At 33.9% G+C, this 18,136-nt stretch overlaps 4 protein-coding genes and 1 pseudogene across 7 annotated transcripts; 3 read left to right on the top strand and 2 right to left on the bottom strand.

Moving 5' to 3' along the window:
* The first annotated feature begins 6,391 nt into the window (after positions 1–6,391).
* LOC132799655 (disease resistance protein Roq1-like) lies at positions 6,392–7,796 on the top strand (annotated as a pseudogene).
* Positions 7,797–8,008: 212 nt separating this feature from the next.
* Positions 8,009–9,160, top strand: LOC125421074 (disease resistance protein RPP2A-like). Its single transcript, XM_060812083.1, has 3 exons — positions 8,009–8,255; positions 8,408–8,707; positions 8,828–9,160. Exons 1-3 carry the CDS (start codon positions 8,139–8,141, stop codon positions 9,143–9,145), a joined length of 735 nt encoding a protein of 244 aa, XP_060668066.1. The 5' UTR covers positions 8,009–8,138; the 3' UTR covers positions 9,146–9,160.
* A 301-nt stretch (positions 9,161–9,461) lies between these two features.
* LOC125421075 (disease resistance-like protein CSA1) lies at positions 9,462–12,568 on the top strand. Of its 3 annotated transcripts, XR_009634493.1 has the most exons (4): positions 9,462–9,816; positions 9,958–10,319; positions 10,409–10,651; positions 12,433–12,553. XR_009634493.1 is itself a non-coding variant. In XM_060812082.1 (3 exons), exons 1-2 carry the CDS (start codon positions 9,724–9,726, stop codon positions 10,624–10,626), a joined length of 762 nt encoding a protein of 253 aa, XP_060668065.1. In that variant the 5' UTR covers positions 9,462–9,723; the 3' UTR covers positions 10,627–10,646; positions 12,433–12,568. The 3 variants fall into 3 exon arrangements, 2 of the variants coding, with proteins under 2 accessions (XP_060668065.1, XP_060668064.1); XM_060812082.1 differs by having other exon boundaries at positions 9,958–10,646; positions 12,433–12,568; XM_060812081.1 differs by having other exon boundaries at positions 9,958–10,651.
* Positions 11,457–15,020, bottom strand: LOC132799654 (putative F-box protein At5g52610). 2 transcript variants are annotated; one of them, XM_060812079.1, is made up of 3 exons: positions 14,739–15,020; positions 13,962–14,105; positions 11,457–12,886 (listed from the first exon to the last, which is right to left on the bottom strand). In XM_060812079.1, exons 2-3 carry the CDS (start codon positions 13,989–13,991, stop codon positions 11,651–11,653), a joined length of 1,266 nt encoding a protein of 421 aa, XP_060668062.1. In that variant the 5' UTR covers positions 13,992–14,105; positions 14,739–15,020; the 3' UTR covers positions 11,457–11,650. The 2 variants fall into 2 exon arrangements, with proteins under 2 accessions (XP_060668062.1, XP_060668063.1); XM_060812080.1 differs by having other exon boundaries at positions 14,062–14,105.
* A 2,164-nt stretch (positions 15,021–17,184) lies between these two features.
* LOC107412408 (probable cysteine protease RDL6) lies at positions 17,185–17,929 on the bottom strand. Its single transcript, XM_060812174.1, has 2 exons — positions 17,753–17,929; positions 17,185–17,421 (listed from the first exon to the last, which is right to left on the bottom strand). Exons 1-2 carry the CDS (start codon positions 17,927–17,929, stop codon positions 17,185–17,187), a joined length of 414 nt encoding a protein of 137 aa, XP_060668157.1.
* Positions 17,930–18,136: the final 207 nt, after the last annotated feature.

Here is an 18,136-nt window from a genome sequence, read left to right as displayed (position 1 = left end):
TCAAGAAGCACGTAGCTTTCATTTTTTAACTATCTAAAATTGGATCAAGAAACACGTAGGAGGATACTGGCTGATTCACATATGAGGATTTTGCGTATGGCAAGTTTATCACTAAAAATTGAAACACTATTCCCACCAGAATGGGGATTTCATTTTAATATAGAACCTTCAATAAGAATTTTTTGTCCAGGAAACGAAATTCCTGAGTGGTTCACCTACCAATGTAATGGACCTTCAATGATGAATATCCAGCTTCCTCTAAATCGGAATGATGCCAACTTTTTAGGTATTGCTCTATGTGCTGTTGTAGGATTTCAGAACTTTACCAGTGATGGTGGGGATCTAACTATCTTATTTTACTTCTCGTTTAGGGAAAAAAATGATGGATATGGATCAAACATATTCTGTTGGTTTGTGAAGGGCTTGAAGATGGATGAGGACATAAGAGGAGTTGTGAATTCATATAATTTGTTCATGTGATATGACCATGGCATGTTTGACAAGATTCGTAAGCAACCTGAAAGCCACTATTCCTCATTTTACTTTTTCATACATATTGATCGTTCAACCATCAAAAAGTGTCGGTTTAGCCTACCATATGCCCAAGATGCAGAGAGATTTGGTATCATTGATCAAGATGGCAGGGAACTAATAGTGGAAGGTACTAAGAGACGTCAGAATGCGTTCAAACAAAATGGTTTTCTACAACATAAAAGAAGAAGAAGATGACCTGAATGCTAAAAGGTAAGTCATATTCTCTTCCATTCTGGTATCCATTTGAGCTTAGTTTTTCTTTTTTTTTTTGTTTTTCTTTTTTTTTTAATTTCCTTTGTTGCTCATTAATAGCTTTCCAAATCGTATTTAGTATGCATTAAATGCAAATTTTTCTACTTTTTATGCTTAGCCAGAAAGAGGACCAGACACAGAGGAGAAGAATTATTGTTAACTTCTTAGGGCTTATTATCTCACACTTGCTGCTCACATAGCTGTTAGCACTTAGCAGACTCACTCAAATCCTATGCTGTTTCCTAATAGGATTAACATCTTTTGTTCACTTTGTGATTATATCTATTATATATCTTTAACTTATTGAATTCAAGTTTGGAGTTCAGAACCTTACTCCTTTGCTGGAAGTCCAGCTTTATGATGAATCAATCACACGTACAAGTGTATACATGTATATATGTCATACAAGTTTAATGAAAGTAGCATTTTCATTGTAATGAAAAAGTCGATTGTTTGCATCCAAGAGGCACTGTAGAGTTCTTGCTTGCCATGATTCCAGCTCCTTTTGAAGAAGGTAAGGTTGCTTTTATTTAAAAAAGTTTTATTTTAAATTGCCTGGAATTGGAACAGGAAGCATGTAGGCGGATAATGGCTGATGTACAGAAAGAACGTCTTGCGTATAGCAACTTTTTTATTAAAAGTTGAAAGTGTATGTTTCTCTCTCTCTCTCTATATGTATATATATACATACACACATACACCATACAAACACATCCATATATATGCTTTCTAATTTATTTTCATCCATGATGCAAGGATTTCACAGCCTTCAATTAGAGTTTCTTGTCCAGGAAATGAAATTCTTGATTGGTTTACGTTCCAAACTTAGTGGTCTTCAATGAATATCAAGCTTCCTCTTCATTGGCCACCAACTTCTTGGGTCTTGCTCTATGCGCTGTTGTTGCATTCTAGGATTGCCTTATTTATTGGAGTCTGTGGATTTCATACCATCTCTTATTGGAGATAAATGATGGTCAATACCTCCATTTTTGTTTGAGTGTAAATGGATGGGATAAAAATAATGACACAAGAGGAATTGCTAATTCTGATCACATATTCCTGTATCTCTCAGGATTTTAATGAGAAAAAAGCTGATTATTGGTTCTCTGTTTGGAATGCCTCATTTAAATTCAACGCATCTAATAGGTCAGGAAATAGTTCAATTGTAAAAAAGAGTGGGATCGGCTTATTATATGCCCAATATATGCAGAGTGATTTGCTATCATTTATCATGTTAGGAAACCAACGGTAGAAGCAGTTAAAGCTAAAAGACACAACCAGAATGAGTTTGATGTTGTGGTTTTCTGACCACTTTAGAGAAGAAATGTGAGAAGAAAAATAAAAATTAATTCTATTACTCATTTGGAAATAAAATTACAAAAATAAAAACATCTCTCTTGGAGAATTCTCACGTGGAACCTCTCTCCACACTATCAAATTTTCTCTGGAATTGCTCACTCTTCTCTCAAGCTCTCTCTGAAACTTAAACACTACTCTCAACACTCCTCACTTGGGTGATATTGAGGTTGCACCGCTTGAATGAAAACCACGAGATGGAGCCTATTTATAGGCTCACAAATTTGGCTGCATGTTCACCATTTTCAATCGGTTCTGACATTCAGCACCGACCTCTGCCATTGCCCACAATTGTTGAGCAAGTTGGAGTTCGGTGTTAAATGCAGCAATGGCTATTGTCAAAAATGGTGAACTGCTGGTTTCACACTGTCGGTGCAGTGTGGTGCGGCTGGACTTCACATTTGAGGCCAGTGGAAATGTGTTTATTGTCAACTTTTATGAAAAAGAAGATGATGTACCAGATCCTAAGAGAATTTGAAAATAGAAAAAATCATCTTGTGTTCTGTATACCAACGTAGGTGATTCGTATTCATCATTCTAGTGTCGATTTAAGCTTTAATTAGATTCTTATGTTTCTTTTGGACTCTAAAACCAACTTAAATTGTGTTTGGCTTACATTAAATGAAAAAAGTTCTACTTTGTTGTGCTAAGGGAGAATAAAAACACCAGAGTAAAGCAAAGGAAAGGAAAGTTTGTCAATTGCTTATGCCATCTAGTATGCATATTATTACGGTCCTTCTATTTTAACTATTTATTTTTTACTCTTATCATTGTTAAAGCAATCCATGATCGAAATGAGACTCTACAATCCATCATGTTCATTTGAACTGTGTCCTATAAGACACCTTTACTTTCTTTAGTGAGTCATGGTCAATTGGTGGTTCAAGCCTAGTCATGTCTAGAATACCACTTGTAAATAATCCGATGAGCCTCATCCTAAAGTGTCAGTCAAGTTAGTCCTATTTTTGGATCCTAACCTCGCTCACATATATATAATTTAGTTTGTGATAAATTTGAGATGCTCTAATTGTATATATTTGCTCAGACTAAGATTATTTGTCAAAGATTTTTTTTTTATGAAATATGTTGGTTCATGAACACTCCCTTATACATGTATATTGATGTAATTCTGATCAAGTTAGGATTTCTTAATAGTGGAAGTTGAAGATACTTTTTGCTTGCGAGGTTTCCAAAATAAAGACTTAAGTTGCATTTATCGCTAAAGTTGTATTTTCATCTATTTTGCTTTGAGTATTGACCTCGGTTTTCCTCATGGCTTGCGTACGAACTATGACTTTAGAATATCATGTAAATACAAAATAGTGTTCAATCTGACAATATGATGTTATGCAGAGAATTAGAATTGAAAACGTGTAAAGGGTTCACTGCCATGATCAAGTTTTAGAAGAGAGAGAGAGAGAGAGAGAGAGAGAGAAATAGTGTGTGTATATATATTTATACAGAGTTCTACAATGAGAAATAGTGTGTATACATAGTTATACAGAGTTCTACAATGCCCGTATATATGCGCGCACGCACACACACACACACACACACACACACGGAGACATACATATATGTTTTGGGTAAATACCAATGTATTAAAGCCTCTTACCCAAAAAAACAAAATTGCATTAAGGCCAAAAGAATCCCACAGGAAATTACAAAGAGGCCATAGCCTCTGCCCCCTTAGCATTCATAATGTCAAAAATCGAGGCACTTCAACAAAATAACATAGTTTATCTGTATATGCTATATATGCCTAGGATGCGGAGAGTTTTGATGTCATTATAGCTAAGAGACTCCGGATGAGTTGAAGCCAGTGGCAGAGGAAGTGGCAGTGTAAGTAGGACTATGCGTTTTATAAGCTCCGATGAGGACAAAGAAATAGCAAACCAAATCCTAAGAGAATTTGATGACTATTACTTGGACGAGGAAAAGGAAGAAAAAGAGAAAACACATCCTAAAATAATTAGGGAAGAAATAATAATTATGATGTTGATCTTATGCTGCTATTTTTGGTTTTCATGCAAAGCTGAAAAAGAATGAAGGAAAAGTCAATTTCCTTCAATAAACAGCAGGTAATTTATTCTTTGGATGGTTCTAATATTTGCAATAGAATTGTAAATAGATTGAGGTGTGCTATTAATAAAAGACTAATTCAATTTCTAAAGAGAACACCATTCCTTCACTGGTTTTTCTACATCTCATATGCATTTTGTTCTTGATCATTTAGATTTCAGAGAAGTGTACTAGTCAAAGGCTTATTCCATGTGTATTTGACGAGTCTTAGTAGTCTTCTCAATTTGTATAATCTGAGATTTCTCAAAGGTTATATCAAGTAGTGCATAGTACATCTTCTCAAGTCCCTCCCTGATACACTTAGTAATGACTTAGATATCTCCATTAGTAATGACTAACGATACCCTTCGAAATATTTTCCTTCAAATTCCAGTCCAACTAATCTTGATGAACTTAAAACAGTTAACAACGAACTAGAAAGATTAAAACTATAGGAATAGGATAAGTCAGGGTAGACTCTATAAAATACTCCTTCATATGAAAGATCTACATTGGTCCTTGAAGCATATTTTTAGACAGTATGTATGGTCTAGATATCCTATGGAGTCCAACAGCACTAATAAAAGAAGGTGATAATAATGCTGTGGAAAACTATCATTGATGAATAAATGAAAAAGGATAAGATCCCAAAACTTTAATCTCAGTAAGAGGCACATATACTTATATAGAAAATGGAGTATGATCAGAAACTTTCATATATTTGTAAAAAAAAAAAAAAGAATAAAATTTCACGGGCCTAAAAATAAAGCATCAAAAAGCATCTTTATTGCCTTATGGCCTACATTGACAATATCATGTTTAACAGGGGGAGTCAAACATATTCCACTAATTGTTTTGAAAGAGATTATTTTTGGTTTACTGGCATTTAGATTTCAAGAACTTTCAAGTCCACAGAACTATGTTCCCTTTACATTTTTATTTTTGGTAATTACGCAATAGAATTTATACTCGCAATTTTAATTATTTCGTATGTGGTAAGCATTCTAAAAGGTACTCTGCTTCTTCCTTGAAGGAACAATGAAGTTACCCAAGCAAGGCCAAGCACTTTTAACTTGAATTGCAAGTTTATAATCATAGTTTGCATGTCTTAACATATAGATTTGAAGGAGATTAATATGCCTTCCTCTTCTTTTTCTTCTTTTAATCTCTTTAATATAGCATTACTATTCTCTCATTATATTTATTAGCCTTCTGGTTTTATGTAGCACTCGAAACAAAGAATTGTTAATGGAAGCCAAAGGCAAATATTTGCTGTTCTAATTAAGCAGGGGCACCGGATGATTATGGTTTTTGTTTTGAGGGAAAATAGCTGCTCGTCATCATATCAATGAATATATATTTGAAGGCTAGGCCTGTTTGCGCTTTTGTCATGTGCATTGCAACAAAGTTGTACACTCCATTTCTTGTATTTAAAAAGAAATAAAGAGTATAATCTATTTTTTTATTTTATTTTATTTCAAAATGGGTTTAATCTATCTCTTCTGAAATTGCAGGAAAAAAAAATAATACTTGGAAAACACGTACAATATATTACAATGTCCAACGTACATTTGTACCAGTGTAACCTAGTCGTTGGTATTAGCTGATGACACTTTTGACCATATATCTGACAAGTATGTAGGGTCTGGATTATCCTATGTAGCCCTAACTCCTAAGCACTAATAGTATTAATTAAGAATGTTAACCAATTAATGGGCCTTTCTAGTTTCTTTAATCAAAGAAGGGATGGATTTTGATTTTTAAACCCGGGGTATATGGGACACTAATGGAGTTTCATAAACAAATTGAAAAAGAAAATTGATCCTATCACTTTCAACCATGCAATGGCACGTATTGTGTATGAAAAAGGAAGAAAAAGATGCATCCACCGGCCTACCAAAAGAGATGATGCGATTAGCGTCTTTGTTTAATTTATTGGCACATGGCCGACAGGCATTCACAGTCACTGAAACCTAGACTAGTAATTTGTTGTTTAGCAATATCAGATTAATTAGTTCGTTGGGATTTGGATTTCAACAGCTCTCAAGTCCTATAAATTTCATTCTCTTTTTACTTTTTTTCTTTTTAGCAAGTTTCCCAACTTAAAAAGTCATCAACATCATATTTTATTCTAATTAAAGTTGCACTGTAATTTCAACTAAATTTCTTTCTCTGAATAAACGAGGCTAGGAAGTATCTAAGAAAGTCCAAGTAGTTAGTAATTTAACCTCTGGTTGGTGCTTTTTCATTTTTTTTTTCTTTTTAAATTAAACTAGTTTGGCATTTTTTGTCATAGTTCTGGCTGGATTAGCAGTGTTTGAATATGGCTTCCTCTTCTTCTTCTTCTTATTCTTATATCCGTCCCCAAGAGAAGTATGTTGTTTTTGTTAGTTTCAGGGGACTGGACACCCGTGATAACTTTACCAGCCATCTTTATGAAGCTTTATGTAGGAAGAAGGTGCATACATTCATAGATGACAGACTTGAAAGAGGTGATGAAATTTCACCAGCACTTGTGAAAGTAATCAAGGAAGCAATGCTTTCAGTAATCATTTTCTCTGAAAACTATTCTTCTTCCACTTGGTACTTGGATGAGCTTGTTCAAATTCTTGAATGCAGGGAAAAAGGACAGATTATGATACCTGTTTTTTATCGCCTAGATCCATCCCATGTACGGAAATAGAAGGGCAGTTATGCAGTTGCATTTACTAAACTTGAAGAACGTTTCCAGAACAGGATGAACAAAGTGCATCAATGGAGGGCTGCTCTGACAGAAGCAGCCAATCTATCTGGGTGGGATTCACTGGTCACCAAGTATGTATAACTCTTTAAAACTTAGTTTTTTTTCTATTTATCCCATAGAACCTTTGATCGTTCTACAAGCTATATTATTCATATTTTTTCCCTGCCATATAGATATATGTATATATTCCTAACATGTTCTCTAAGTATTTTGATTACTTTTATGGTAGGCCCGAGTCCAAGTTGATTGAGGGAATTGTTAAAGACATTTTGAAGAAGTTGAATTACAAGTTGTCAATAAGTGAAGTAAAGGGTCTGGTTGGAATTGAAGAGCGTATAAAGAAAATCAAGTCCTTATTACGTATGGATTCCCCAGATGTTCGAGTTGTAGGTATTTGGGGCATGGGTGGTATAGGCAATACCACCCTTGCTGGTGCTGTACTTAACCAATTGTCTTATCAATTTGAAAGGTGTTACTTTCCTGAAAATGTTGGAGAAGAATCAGAAAAACATGGAATAAATCATTTAAGAAAAAAGCTTTTTTCTAAACTGTTAGAGGAAGAAAAAATAAATATGGGCTTCTCATTTGTTGAATAAGCATCTATTAAAGACAGATTGCGCCAATTATTGTTGTTGATGATGTCAATATTTCAAGTCAGATAGAATTTTTAGTTGGGAATCATGATCAGTTTGGCTATGGAAGTTGAATAATTGTAACAACTAGAAATGTGCAGGTACTAAGGCAACTAGCTGATGACATTTACAGAGTTGAGGAGTTAAACGATTATGATGCTTTTGATCTTTTACATTCAATTGCTTTTAAGGGAAACACTGTGGGAACAGAGCATTTGTTACTCTCATAACGGGTGGAGATTATGCATGTGGCAATCCATTTGCTATTAAAGTTTTAGGCTCTGTCCTTTATTCGAGGAGCAAAGAAGAATGGGAAAGTGCACTGGATAAACTGGAAGCAGTTCCAAACAAAGACATTCAAAGTGTACTGAAAATAAGTTATGGTGAGTTAGATGATAAGGAACAAGATATATTTCTTGATATTGCATGTTTCTTCAAAGGATATGATGCAAATTTTTTAGAAAGAATACTTGATGGTTGTGACCTCTTTGCAATCATAGGAATACAAAGTTTGATTGATAAGACTCTCATAACCATCATCAACAATAAGCTGTGAATGCATGATCTGCTGCAAGAAATGGGTAGAGAAATTGTCCGAGAAGACTACTAAACAACCTGGAGACCGTAGTAGATTATGGAAAACTGAGAATATCCATTATGTGTTCAAAGGAAACAGGGTAAGTGAACTAGATGCTTGACTTTCCTTTTAAAGAAGTTGGACTTTTCTTTCTTTTCTTTATGAGCAACAAAAAATTGGTACCAGATATACTGTTTTCCAGTGTTTAACTGAAGTTTTTGTATGCTACTATATGTCTCATTTATTTACTAGGGATCTGCAAAAGTTGAAGGCATATTCCTAAATACATCTGAGATGAAAGAGATAATTCTGAGCCCTGAAATCTTCTCACAGATGCATAATCTAAGGTTGCTTAAAATTTATAATTTTGATGAGGAAGAGAAATGCAAACTGAAATTTCCTCAAGGTCTTCATTGCCTTCCTGATGCACTTACATATCTATATTGGGATGGATACCCTCTTAAATCTTTGCCATCATATTTTAGTCCAGAGAACATTGTTATCCTTCAAATGCCTAACAGCCAACTTGAGGAACTTTGGAATGGCATTCAGGTATGCTCTAATTTAATTATGATATTAAATACCACATTGTGTGAATTTCAAAAGAGCTATGCCAAGCAATCACGACCATTATTATTTGCCTTGATAACTTTTCTTAAATATTAATTGCAGGATCTTGGGAAGTTAATAGAGATGGATCTTAGTCACTCTAAGCACTTGACTAAAATCCCAGACGCTGCTCACGCTCCGAACCTTGAGACTATAAATCTTGAATACTGTATAAGTTTGCTTCAACTTCCTCCAACTCTGCAATATCATTGCAAGCTCAGTTCTTTGAACCTGAGATGCTGCTCAAAACTTGAGAAACTTCCAGAGCTATCCAGGAATTTGAAAAGAGTTAGTTTTGGAAGGATGTACAGAAATAAAAGAAGTTCCCTCATCGATTGGATCTCTAGACAAACTCGAGTCTTTGAATCTTCACAACGGTAAAGTCCTTATGAATCTTCCGAGCAGCACTAGTAATATGGATTCACTCAAATCTCTAAGTCTCTCTGCCTGCGCATCCATTGACATGTTTCCAAGTCTTCCAAGGTTTCTAAGTCGGTTAGATATAAGTGGAACCCCGATAAAGGCAGTGCCATCATCAGTAGACGAACTGTCTGGTCTAGTTAAGTTTTATCTCAAAGGTTGCAAAAGGCTTGAGAGTCTCCCTACTCGCATTTATAATCTAAAAGCTCTCACATTTCTTTCTCTCTCTGTATGCTCAAAATTGAGATACATTCCGGAAATCTCAGAGCCTTTTGGAAAGTTTACGCTTCCTCCATTTGGATGAAACAAGAATTAAAGAGCCACCCTCTTCCATTGGAAATCTAAAGGGGCTTACAGAATAGAACCTTGACAACTGCTGCAAGCTTAAAGCTCTACCAGACAGCATCAATAAATTAAACAATACAGAACACTTTTCCTTGTTTGGCTGCTCAAAACTTGAAAAATTCCCAACTTTATCAACTTCTTTAGCAAATTCGGATGCATGCCAACATAGCCTGGATTTAAAATTTTTCAATTGTATGATGTTGGATCATGAAGCAAGCAGGGGAATAATGGCTGATGTACATATCAGAATTTTGCGTATGGCAGCTTCTACATTAAAAGCTAAGAATGTAAGTTTGTTTCTTTCTTTCTTTCTATCTCTCTCTCTCTCTCTATATATATATATATATTGTTTACATAGAATGTAAGTTTTTCGTCCATGATCAATGATTGTTTAAATGCTTTCTAATCCATTTCCATCCATGAGACAGGAATTTCCATTCTTTGCATCACCCTCGTTAAGAATTTGGTGTCCAGGAAATGAAATTCCAGATTGGTTTACGTACCAAACAGAGGGAGATGAAACTCCAGATTGGTTTACGCGGCCATCAAAGGGATCTTCACTGAATATCCAGCTTCCTCTAAATTGGCACTCCAACTTGTTGGGTATTGCTCTCTGTACTGTTGTTGCATTCAGGAATTGCGATCGTAATTTACCTTTGTGGATATCATGTAAATGCTCATTGAAGAGGAACAATGGTATAGGCCATAAGTTCAACTGGTTTATGAACTGGAATAGGATGATTGCTAGCAAGACTTGGGGAGTTGCAGAATCTGATCACATGTTCCGGTGGTATGACCATAGCATCTTTGAGGATTTTATTAAGAAACAAGCAAACTTTTTTTCCTCTACTTGTAATGCCACATTTATTTTCAACCCAGTGCATCAATTTTCAACCATCACAAAGTGTGGGATCAACTTATTATATGCCCAAGATGCAGAGAGACTTGGTATCCTTAGTCAAGATGATAGGGAACCAGATGTCAAACATAATATAACTAAGAGAAGCCGGAATGCGTTTGAAGCCGGTGAAGGTGTGATTTTTATAAGCTCTGACGAGGAAGAAGAAGATGATCAACCAAATCCTAAGAGAATTTGATGCATCTCTTCCAGATTAATGTAAGGTGACTCCTTCATCATTATAGTATCCATTTATGCTTAGTTAATTTCTTATTTTGTTTTGGACGTTAATGGAATTGTGTTTAGCTTGCATTAAATACAAATTATTCTACTTCTTATGCCAAACCATTGAAAAAATAAAAAAAAAAAAAATCACGCGTTGACAGAGAAAAAGAAAACTTGTCAATTTCACATTTAATATTATTTAGGCTTCAAGCAAATTATTCAACTTTTTATGCTAAGCAAGAAGAAAAGGACAATACCAAAAAAAAAAAAAATGGCAATTTCATATGTCATCTGTTATTATGCATTATTAGTCGTTAGTAATCTATTATGAATTTCTTTTTTGTTCAATTTGAAAATGTGATTTTGGAAAATATGACATACATGTTCTCATACTTTCCCCTTGTATTGGCGTTAAAGGATTACTCTCACTCAAAACCCTATCCAGTCTCTAAATAGGATTAACATCTAGCTTGAGTTTGAGTTTGAATTTGTAGTTCAGTTCATCCCTCCTTAATTTGCAACTTTCCAGTGACTATAAGATGGTTAAAATTTAAGACAATGATTGAAGTGGTACCCTTGAGAATTGGGTGTTTCAAAAATCTTCAGTCCTTTCTTCTGCGTCACCGCAGAAGACTTAGGATCTTCCCACCGACAGTTGTAAGTTAACTAGTCTTAGATGGCTTAATCTTGGTGGCTGCTCAAATTTGGAAAACTTCCAATAAATAAGAATTTTGTCATTCAGGCGACTTTGCACGCTTCGTACACTTTTGCCAACCAAAAGAATTGAATAATACATGTAAAAGATATAAAGAACAATAAAAGCTTTATTGATATATAGTCTGAAACAATGATTTGAGTCCGAGATAGTAGATGCCTCCATGAAAACTTAATTAATATCAACTCTATCATATCCGTGACAATCAGACCAACAAAAAAACATATGTAAATAGATAAATTAAAAACAATTAGACCAACAAACAAAAACAGAAATAGCTAAATTAAAATAAGTTGATAGGAGGAGTTGCATTAATTTGAACTAGATTTTCTTGGTAGTTAAACACTTGCGGTGATGTTCCATGAATATCTAAATCTTTAATTTTTCGGATGGAAGGGTCTACCAAAATCAGATCATGACGACATCCACCTCCGTGTACCTCGAGAAGAACCTTATTGTTGTTCCAAAATCCACTTATACTCAGTCCTAATAATTTGAAGGGTCCAACAGTAAATAGATTAGTCCATGATTCCTTGACACCATATTCACCCAACACCCATATGTTATGGGTCTCTGTTTGATTCTTTCTATCTTTAACATAATGATCAAGAGCAAGGGATGCATTATGAAACATAAGGCTATTCCGACAGTTACCATCACTGCTGCTTTCAATTATACAAGGAGGCAAAGGTGTTGTTATGAATACCTCATTGCTGATGTCGAATGACATGACATGTTCTCCATACTCTTCATTCCATACCAACCACGAAATCATTTCGCCACCGTTGCATCCGTCAATTGAATATGCCGACATAATATCACAAGTTGGGATGATGCCTGGTAGCAATTTCCAACAACCTGCTTTTAAGCTGTAAACTTCAACCTCTTGTTGGCACGGACGGACAGGGCGTCGATTGTCTCCAAACAATCTTTGGATTGAGACAAGTTTGTAATCATTGTTTTTGGGATCAAAACTGAATCCCATCTCTCGACGTTGAAACATTTTCTTATCCGGATTGCTTTTGTATAATCCATCTGGAATAATTTTTGCATCTCTTGTTGCAGGGTTCCACAAGACATACATATCTATACGCCTAAGACATACCACACCATTACAGCAGCCCACCACCTTGACGACACAATCTTTCGAACTCATTGAATCCATTAATGGAGTATCGGATAATATTGTTTGGGTATAAACGACTTCTAAGGTTTCATCACAAACTAAAGAGATGACATGCTTGCTACTGATAAGATCCTCGTATTTGACAAGGATATAAGAATTCCTTATCTTCCGGCGTACCTCAATGAAAGGCCGACTGGTGATAATGGAGTATAATGACTTGCAGACGCCTTTGCATCGTCGAAGATCTTCCGCTGGTAGACGTAACAGGATTGAAATCACCAACTCTTTCGGAAGATCCTCCATCTTGCACTTGCTAATCGACATCATAACCAATTCTTGCACGAGCTTTTCAATTTCTTTAAACACGAATATCTCTTCAAAACCTGATACGCTCTGTACACAAATAAGTGAAAATAAATCAACACTGAGGTAGTAAACAATTTAAACATATAAATAATAATAATAATATAAAAAAGATTAATTAATTTTGCGTGTTACACTACTAAAGCTTTGTAAAACCCCTCCCTCATCTATGCATGACTCTCTCTTTCTCTGTCGTGTAATTCATTGGGAGCTTAATAGCCCTGCAGGCTGCTTGTCAAAGAAGCCATGTCCTGCCCCTAAAGCTGTATGACTATATGTTAGAATTTGCCTGCTACTGCTGGTATATGTGTGTAGCTTAATATTTGCTCTTTCATATTGATCAAAAAAAAATATTTGCTGTTTGATATATATGATGTATTAGCTCCTAACCCTACCTAGCTAGCTACCATATAGGTTTGCTTTTCTTTGTTTCATACTGTCTCATTCTCTCATTATTTTGTCGTTCTTTTAATTTTTGAATCAATCTGTTTAAGTAAAAATTTCTGAAGGAAAAATTTAAGCTGAAACCCTAAATGAAAGGAGAAAAAGGAGAACGAAAAAAAAAAATAAAAAATCTACCGGAAAGATTGCTCAATTCTCATTCATGAAAGACTGATTACGTTTACAAGGCTCAATTCTCACTCATGAAGATTGATACTGCTAACGTTTACAAAGCTTAATTCTCATTCATGAAGACTGATTACCTTTACAAGGCTTTTTCTATTTGTATCAACAAACAAAAGCAAGCTAAAACCAGCTTAGAAACAAAGCAACCTTTTTCTCACAAGCCAAGCTACTCTGTCATCGAAGCTGTGCTTTTTTGCTTTAGCTCACTTAAAGTCAGCTAATCAAAGCTGTGCTCTCGAATAGTTTAATTTTTTTATTTTCTCGAATAGTTTAATTTCTGGATTGCCAGAAGAGTGAAAAAAAAACATGGCAGAGAACGTAAAGCCACTACTGAGAGAGTGCATGCGAATGTAAAGCTAGGCTATTATAGAGTGCCCAGGCTATTATAAATCAATCGAAGTTAACATCAAAAACCCTAGCCTGTCTCCAAATATATGTATGCATATATAATATACATGAAAATGCTATTGCGAGTTACCTGCCATTTGGTGGGGAGATAATTATCCATAGAATGCTATTTCTTTAAACACAATTTCTTTAAAAACTGTACAGTTCGTGGCAAATAGAAACAAGCTTACATGTTCAGAACCTGAAACGCCATGCATTTTGTGGTCTCCTTCCGCTGTACAGATAAATTAGAATAACTTTAAATTAGCATTGAGGTATTAATAATTTGAGACATTTAAATAATAAAAAAAGGCTTAATTATTCAGCTTGATATGCGATCCAATATGTTATTATATCCGTAATTAATGCCTAATCGACATGATACATCTCTCAGAAATAATTTATTAACTTTTTTTTTATTTAAAAAAAAAAAAAAGAAAGCATAACGTAAGGAAGAATAATAGAATAAAAAATGTTAGTAAATACTTCTAAGTTCTTGTTCAACTATGGCTAACCCTTGAGTTCTTTTCAAAATATTCCACTATTAGATTTTTTTTTTTTCAAAAATACTAATGAAATATAAACCAAATTGAGACTTAGCGTTTCACAAATTTCTCTTCAACTATCCCCAAACAAAAGAAAAATATTAATTAAATCTAAAAAATCTGCTCTTAGAACAGAAGAACAAAATAAAATAAAAAAATTAATTAAGCTTTTTTTGGAGTTAGAAAATAGGAGAGGAAAAAAATCAGGAGGAAAATAGAAAGGAAAAAAAAAAAAGACTACTGAAAAATTGCACTAAATTTTTTCACAGGCAAAAAAAAAAAATTAGTTGTTCAATATTAATAATAATAAAAAAAAAATGTACTCTGTAAAAATTCAAGGCAAAGCTTGAGCTCTTCAATGGAGTAAGCACGCGCCTAGCACAACAACCACCACTCTCTCAGTCTTTCCACAAATTTCAAGCAGAGAAAGGTTTCTGATAAAATAGATTTGATTCTTGGTGACTTAGGCACCAAAAACAATGAGATCGTAGAGGACTAAAGAGAAATAGAGAGGAATTGAGAGCCTTCAACCGAATCAAGAAGATGATCATAGACAACGATGATCTCTGACAAAGATAAGAAAGAGAGAGAGAGAGAGAGAGAGAGAGTGATCGACGATGAGAGAAAGACTGAGAATATAAAAGATGAGAGAGAGAGAGAGAGATCGTGAGAATTTATATATGGGTGTGTGAGAGAGAGAGAGAGAGAGAGAGAGAGAGAGATTTAGTGGGAGGGAAGAGAGCCAGAGGAAAATTTCGGTTTGATGAGGAATGATGGTGTGCTAGGTTTATATAATAAGAGTTATTCAATGGAATCCAAGCTAATGTTATATATTATTGTAATTACTTTTTAAAGACAGTAAACACGGATCTCAATTTCATTTTTAGAGATAGTAATATGTTTTGAAAATGTCATTAAATCGGAAAAAAATAAATAAATAAAAATAAAATAATAAAATGAAATGGATTAGTTTTAATGGTTGATTATTTTTATTTACCAGTATCCCCTTTGTCTATAATTCCAGTCATCCACCTTTCCTCCCCCCAATATGTACTTAAAAAATTTCGATGTAAACTGAACAAGCAATGTAAACCGAGAGAGATTGAGAGGGAGTGCACGGTCTAGAATATGGGAGTGTAATCGAAATCAGAAATACTTAAAGCCTTTTATATTTTGTAAACTGACTGAGTGCCCAGGCACTAAATTGTCCCATTAACATAAAAAATAATAATAATAATAAAAAATAAAACCCTAGCGTGTATATATATATATATATAATAGATATTAAATATCTATATACTATAAAAGCGGCTTGTGGCTTCTTACTTTTTCCTGGTTTTCTTATAAATTGTCCCAGTTAACATTTAAAAAAAAAAAAAAAAAAAAAAAAAAAAAAAAAAAAAAGCGAGCATACTTTCCAAAAAAATATTTACACTTTAAAAATTGATTTTTGAGATTAAAATATTGTACTTTGATTCCAATTGGTCTTATTTAATTTGATATAATTGAAATTCAATCAACATTTGTAGTTCCGGCGATATATTTTGCAATAGAAAAAATCTAATTGAAGCCAAAGACATAAAAGAGAACCAGTTCAGAGAATAAAAGACACAAAAGGAAAGCAATTTTAGTTAGAAAGGAAATGTCTTAATATTTTAATTATGTTTAATTTGTTAACTTAATGGCTAATAGATTGGGTCGTAATTTAACAAATAGGTTTATATTGGCATATTTCAATATCAAAACTTAATCTCTTTTTTTTTATGCACCCTACCTAATATTTATTTTCTAAATTACAATTAAAAATGGGGATTTCACCAAAAACAAGGTTTGGACCCAAACTTGGCCAATGGTTTTACCACTGGACCAAGTTATCATTGAGATTTTGTAAGTATTTTTTTTTTCCCAAACATATAAAATTGAATTTTTGAATTTGGAATTCAATTTCAAATCCACCTTTCCCCCCTTTCCTTTTAATATATATTTTTTTATAAACTGATAATAATGGGTTTCAACCATTTAGATTATTTGTTTTAATAAAACTAATTATTAAGAAAAAAATATTGGTTTACATTCCTATCAAAAGAGAATCTTTATCCATATCTAACTATATATTAGAAAGGGACCAAAACTTTTAAGCCTACACAGATTTTGAGAGAACTAGGTTTCCCAGTATTTAGGACAAAGTAACTATGACGGTGTTACGAAGTAATATTGATTGAAGTTGGTACACTTACGTAAGGTAGCCCAGCCAAAGGCTAGGTGTACTCCCTTACGAGTAGCTAATGAGTTGTTAATTTGTTATGGAGGGAACTAAGAGCGGAGCATAGCGGATCCGTGTGGGCATGTGCCTGCATGCACATGTATGTTGTAGCTCATCTAAAAGTAAATCCATCAAGGATCACACAAGAAGAAGTTGAAGCCAAGTTTTTGTTTTTCGGATTAAATTTACCCACCCTATTTTTCCACATTAAAAATCACCCAAACAAACTTAAAAAAAAAAAAAAAAAAAAAATCCATAAAATTTCACGTTCCCACAAATTTTGACACTTGCCAAAGGGGGCAAGTATTTGAAGTTGGTCAAAACATGGTTTTGAAAAAAGAGACAAACCTTCATAATATTACCCTTGTGAAAGAAGTTGGTAGATAGCTTTAAAAAAAAGAAAAAGAAAAGAAAATAGTGTAATAACATATCCAGGGATTAATGAACAAAAGAAAAAAGAAAAAAAAAAGCCATATCCAAAAATAGTAACTTCGTTAGGTATTGTTTCAGTATTCTTCATGGATCAAGGGATAGTAGACGGGAAAGAAGGCACTCTCAGGCGTTGTGTCACTCTTTAACAGTCTTGCGTAACCCTCATCACCCCAACCTTCACCCGAACTATTTTTGACGTGCCAGTACTGATCGTACTCCTCATTTCCTTGACCAACTATCACCATTGCATGACCACGTTGATTAGTACTACCATCATCATATGTTACTACGGGAAATAGAGGCTGAATGTCCTGAAAATCAAATTTTATAAGATAAAATTATAACTTAAATATATAAAAAAACACCAATAAAATAATTAAATTAAAATAAAAGTAAAATCTTACCGAATTTCGACAGTACTTAAAATCATCTGTCAAATAGAAACAACCTACAACAGGGTGATCTTCTACTACATTTTCAATTTTTTTCAAGCTCATCTACCCTTTTAAAACCTGATACGCCCCAATATATTTCCTGATCTTCAGTCCGCTGCACCAAATAAATTAGAATAAATTAGCATTGAAGCAGTAAACATTTGAGACATTTAAATAATAATAATAAAAAAAATTTATTATATAAGACCTCCTTTTTCTCAGAGGTTGCTCCTCTCCAAGGATAATCATCTTCATATGCAATCCCATTTGTTTTTATAATCAAATGCCCATTAACATGACCACTGCCTGGATAGTTGTCTATCAGCTCTTGGGCCGATAAAGGGGAATGCATAGGATTATCAGGATTCTGCTTATTGTGCAACATCTCCACAAGATCGCAAACAGCAACAGCCCAACATGCGTCTATATTGTCAATATATATACATATGTTATATGGAAAAATAAATTAATTATTAAAAAATAAAAAAATAAAAGCAAAGCAGTAATGTAATAATAACTTATTAGTGTTGCCTTGATCCTCTTAATTTTAATAATTTCGTTTATCTTTGCTTTTTTGACAAACCTACATGTC

The sequence above is a fragment of the Ziziphus jujuba genome, chromosome 10 (genome assembly GCF_031755915.1).
Source record: "Ziziphus jujuba cultivar Dongzao chromosome 10, ASM3175591v1".
Taxonomy (NCBI): Eukaryota; Viridiplantae; Streptophyta; class Magnoliopsida; order Rosales; family Rhamnaceae; genus Ziziphus; species Ziziphus jujuba.
The sequence above is the reverse complement of the archived record's forward strand: the minus strand, read 5'-3'. Positions and strand labels throughout refer to the sequence as shown.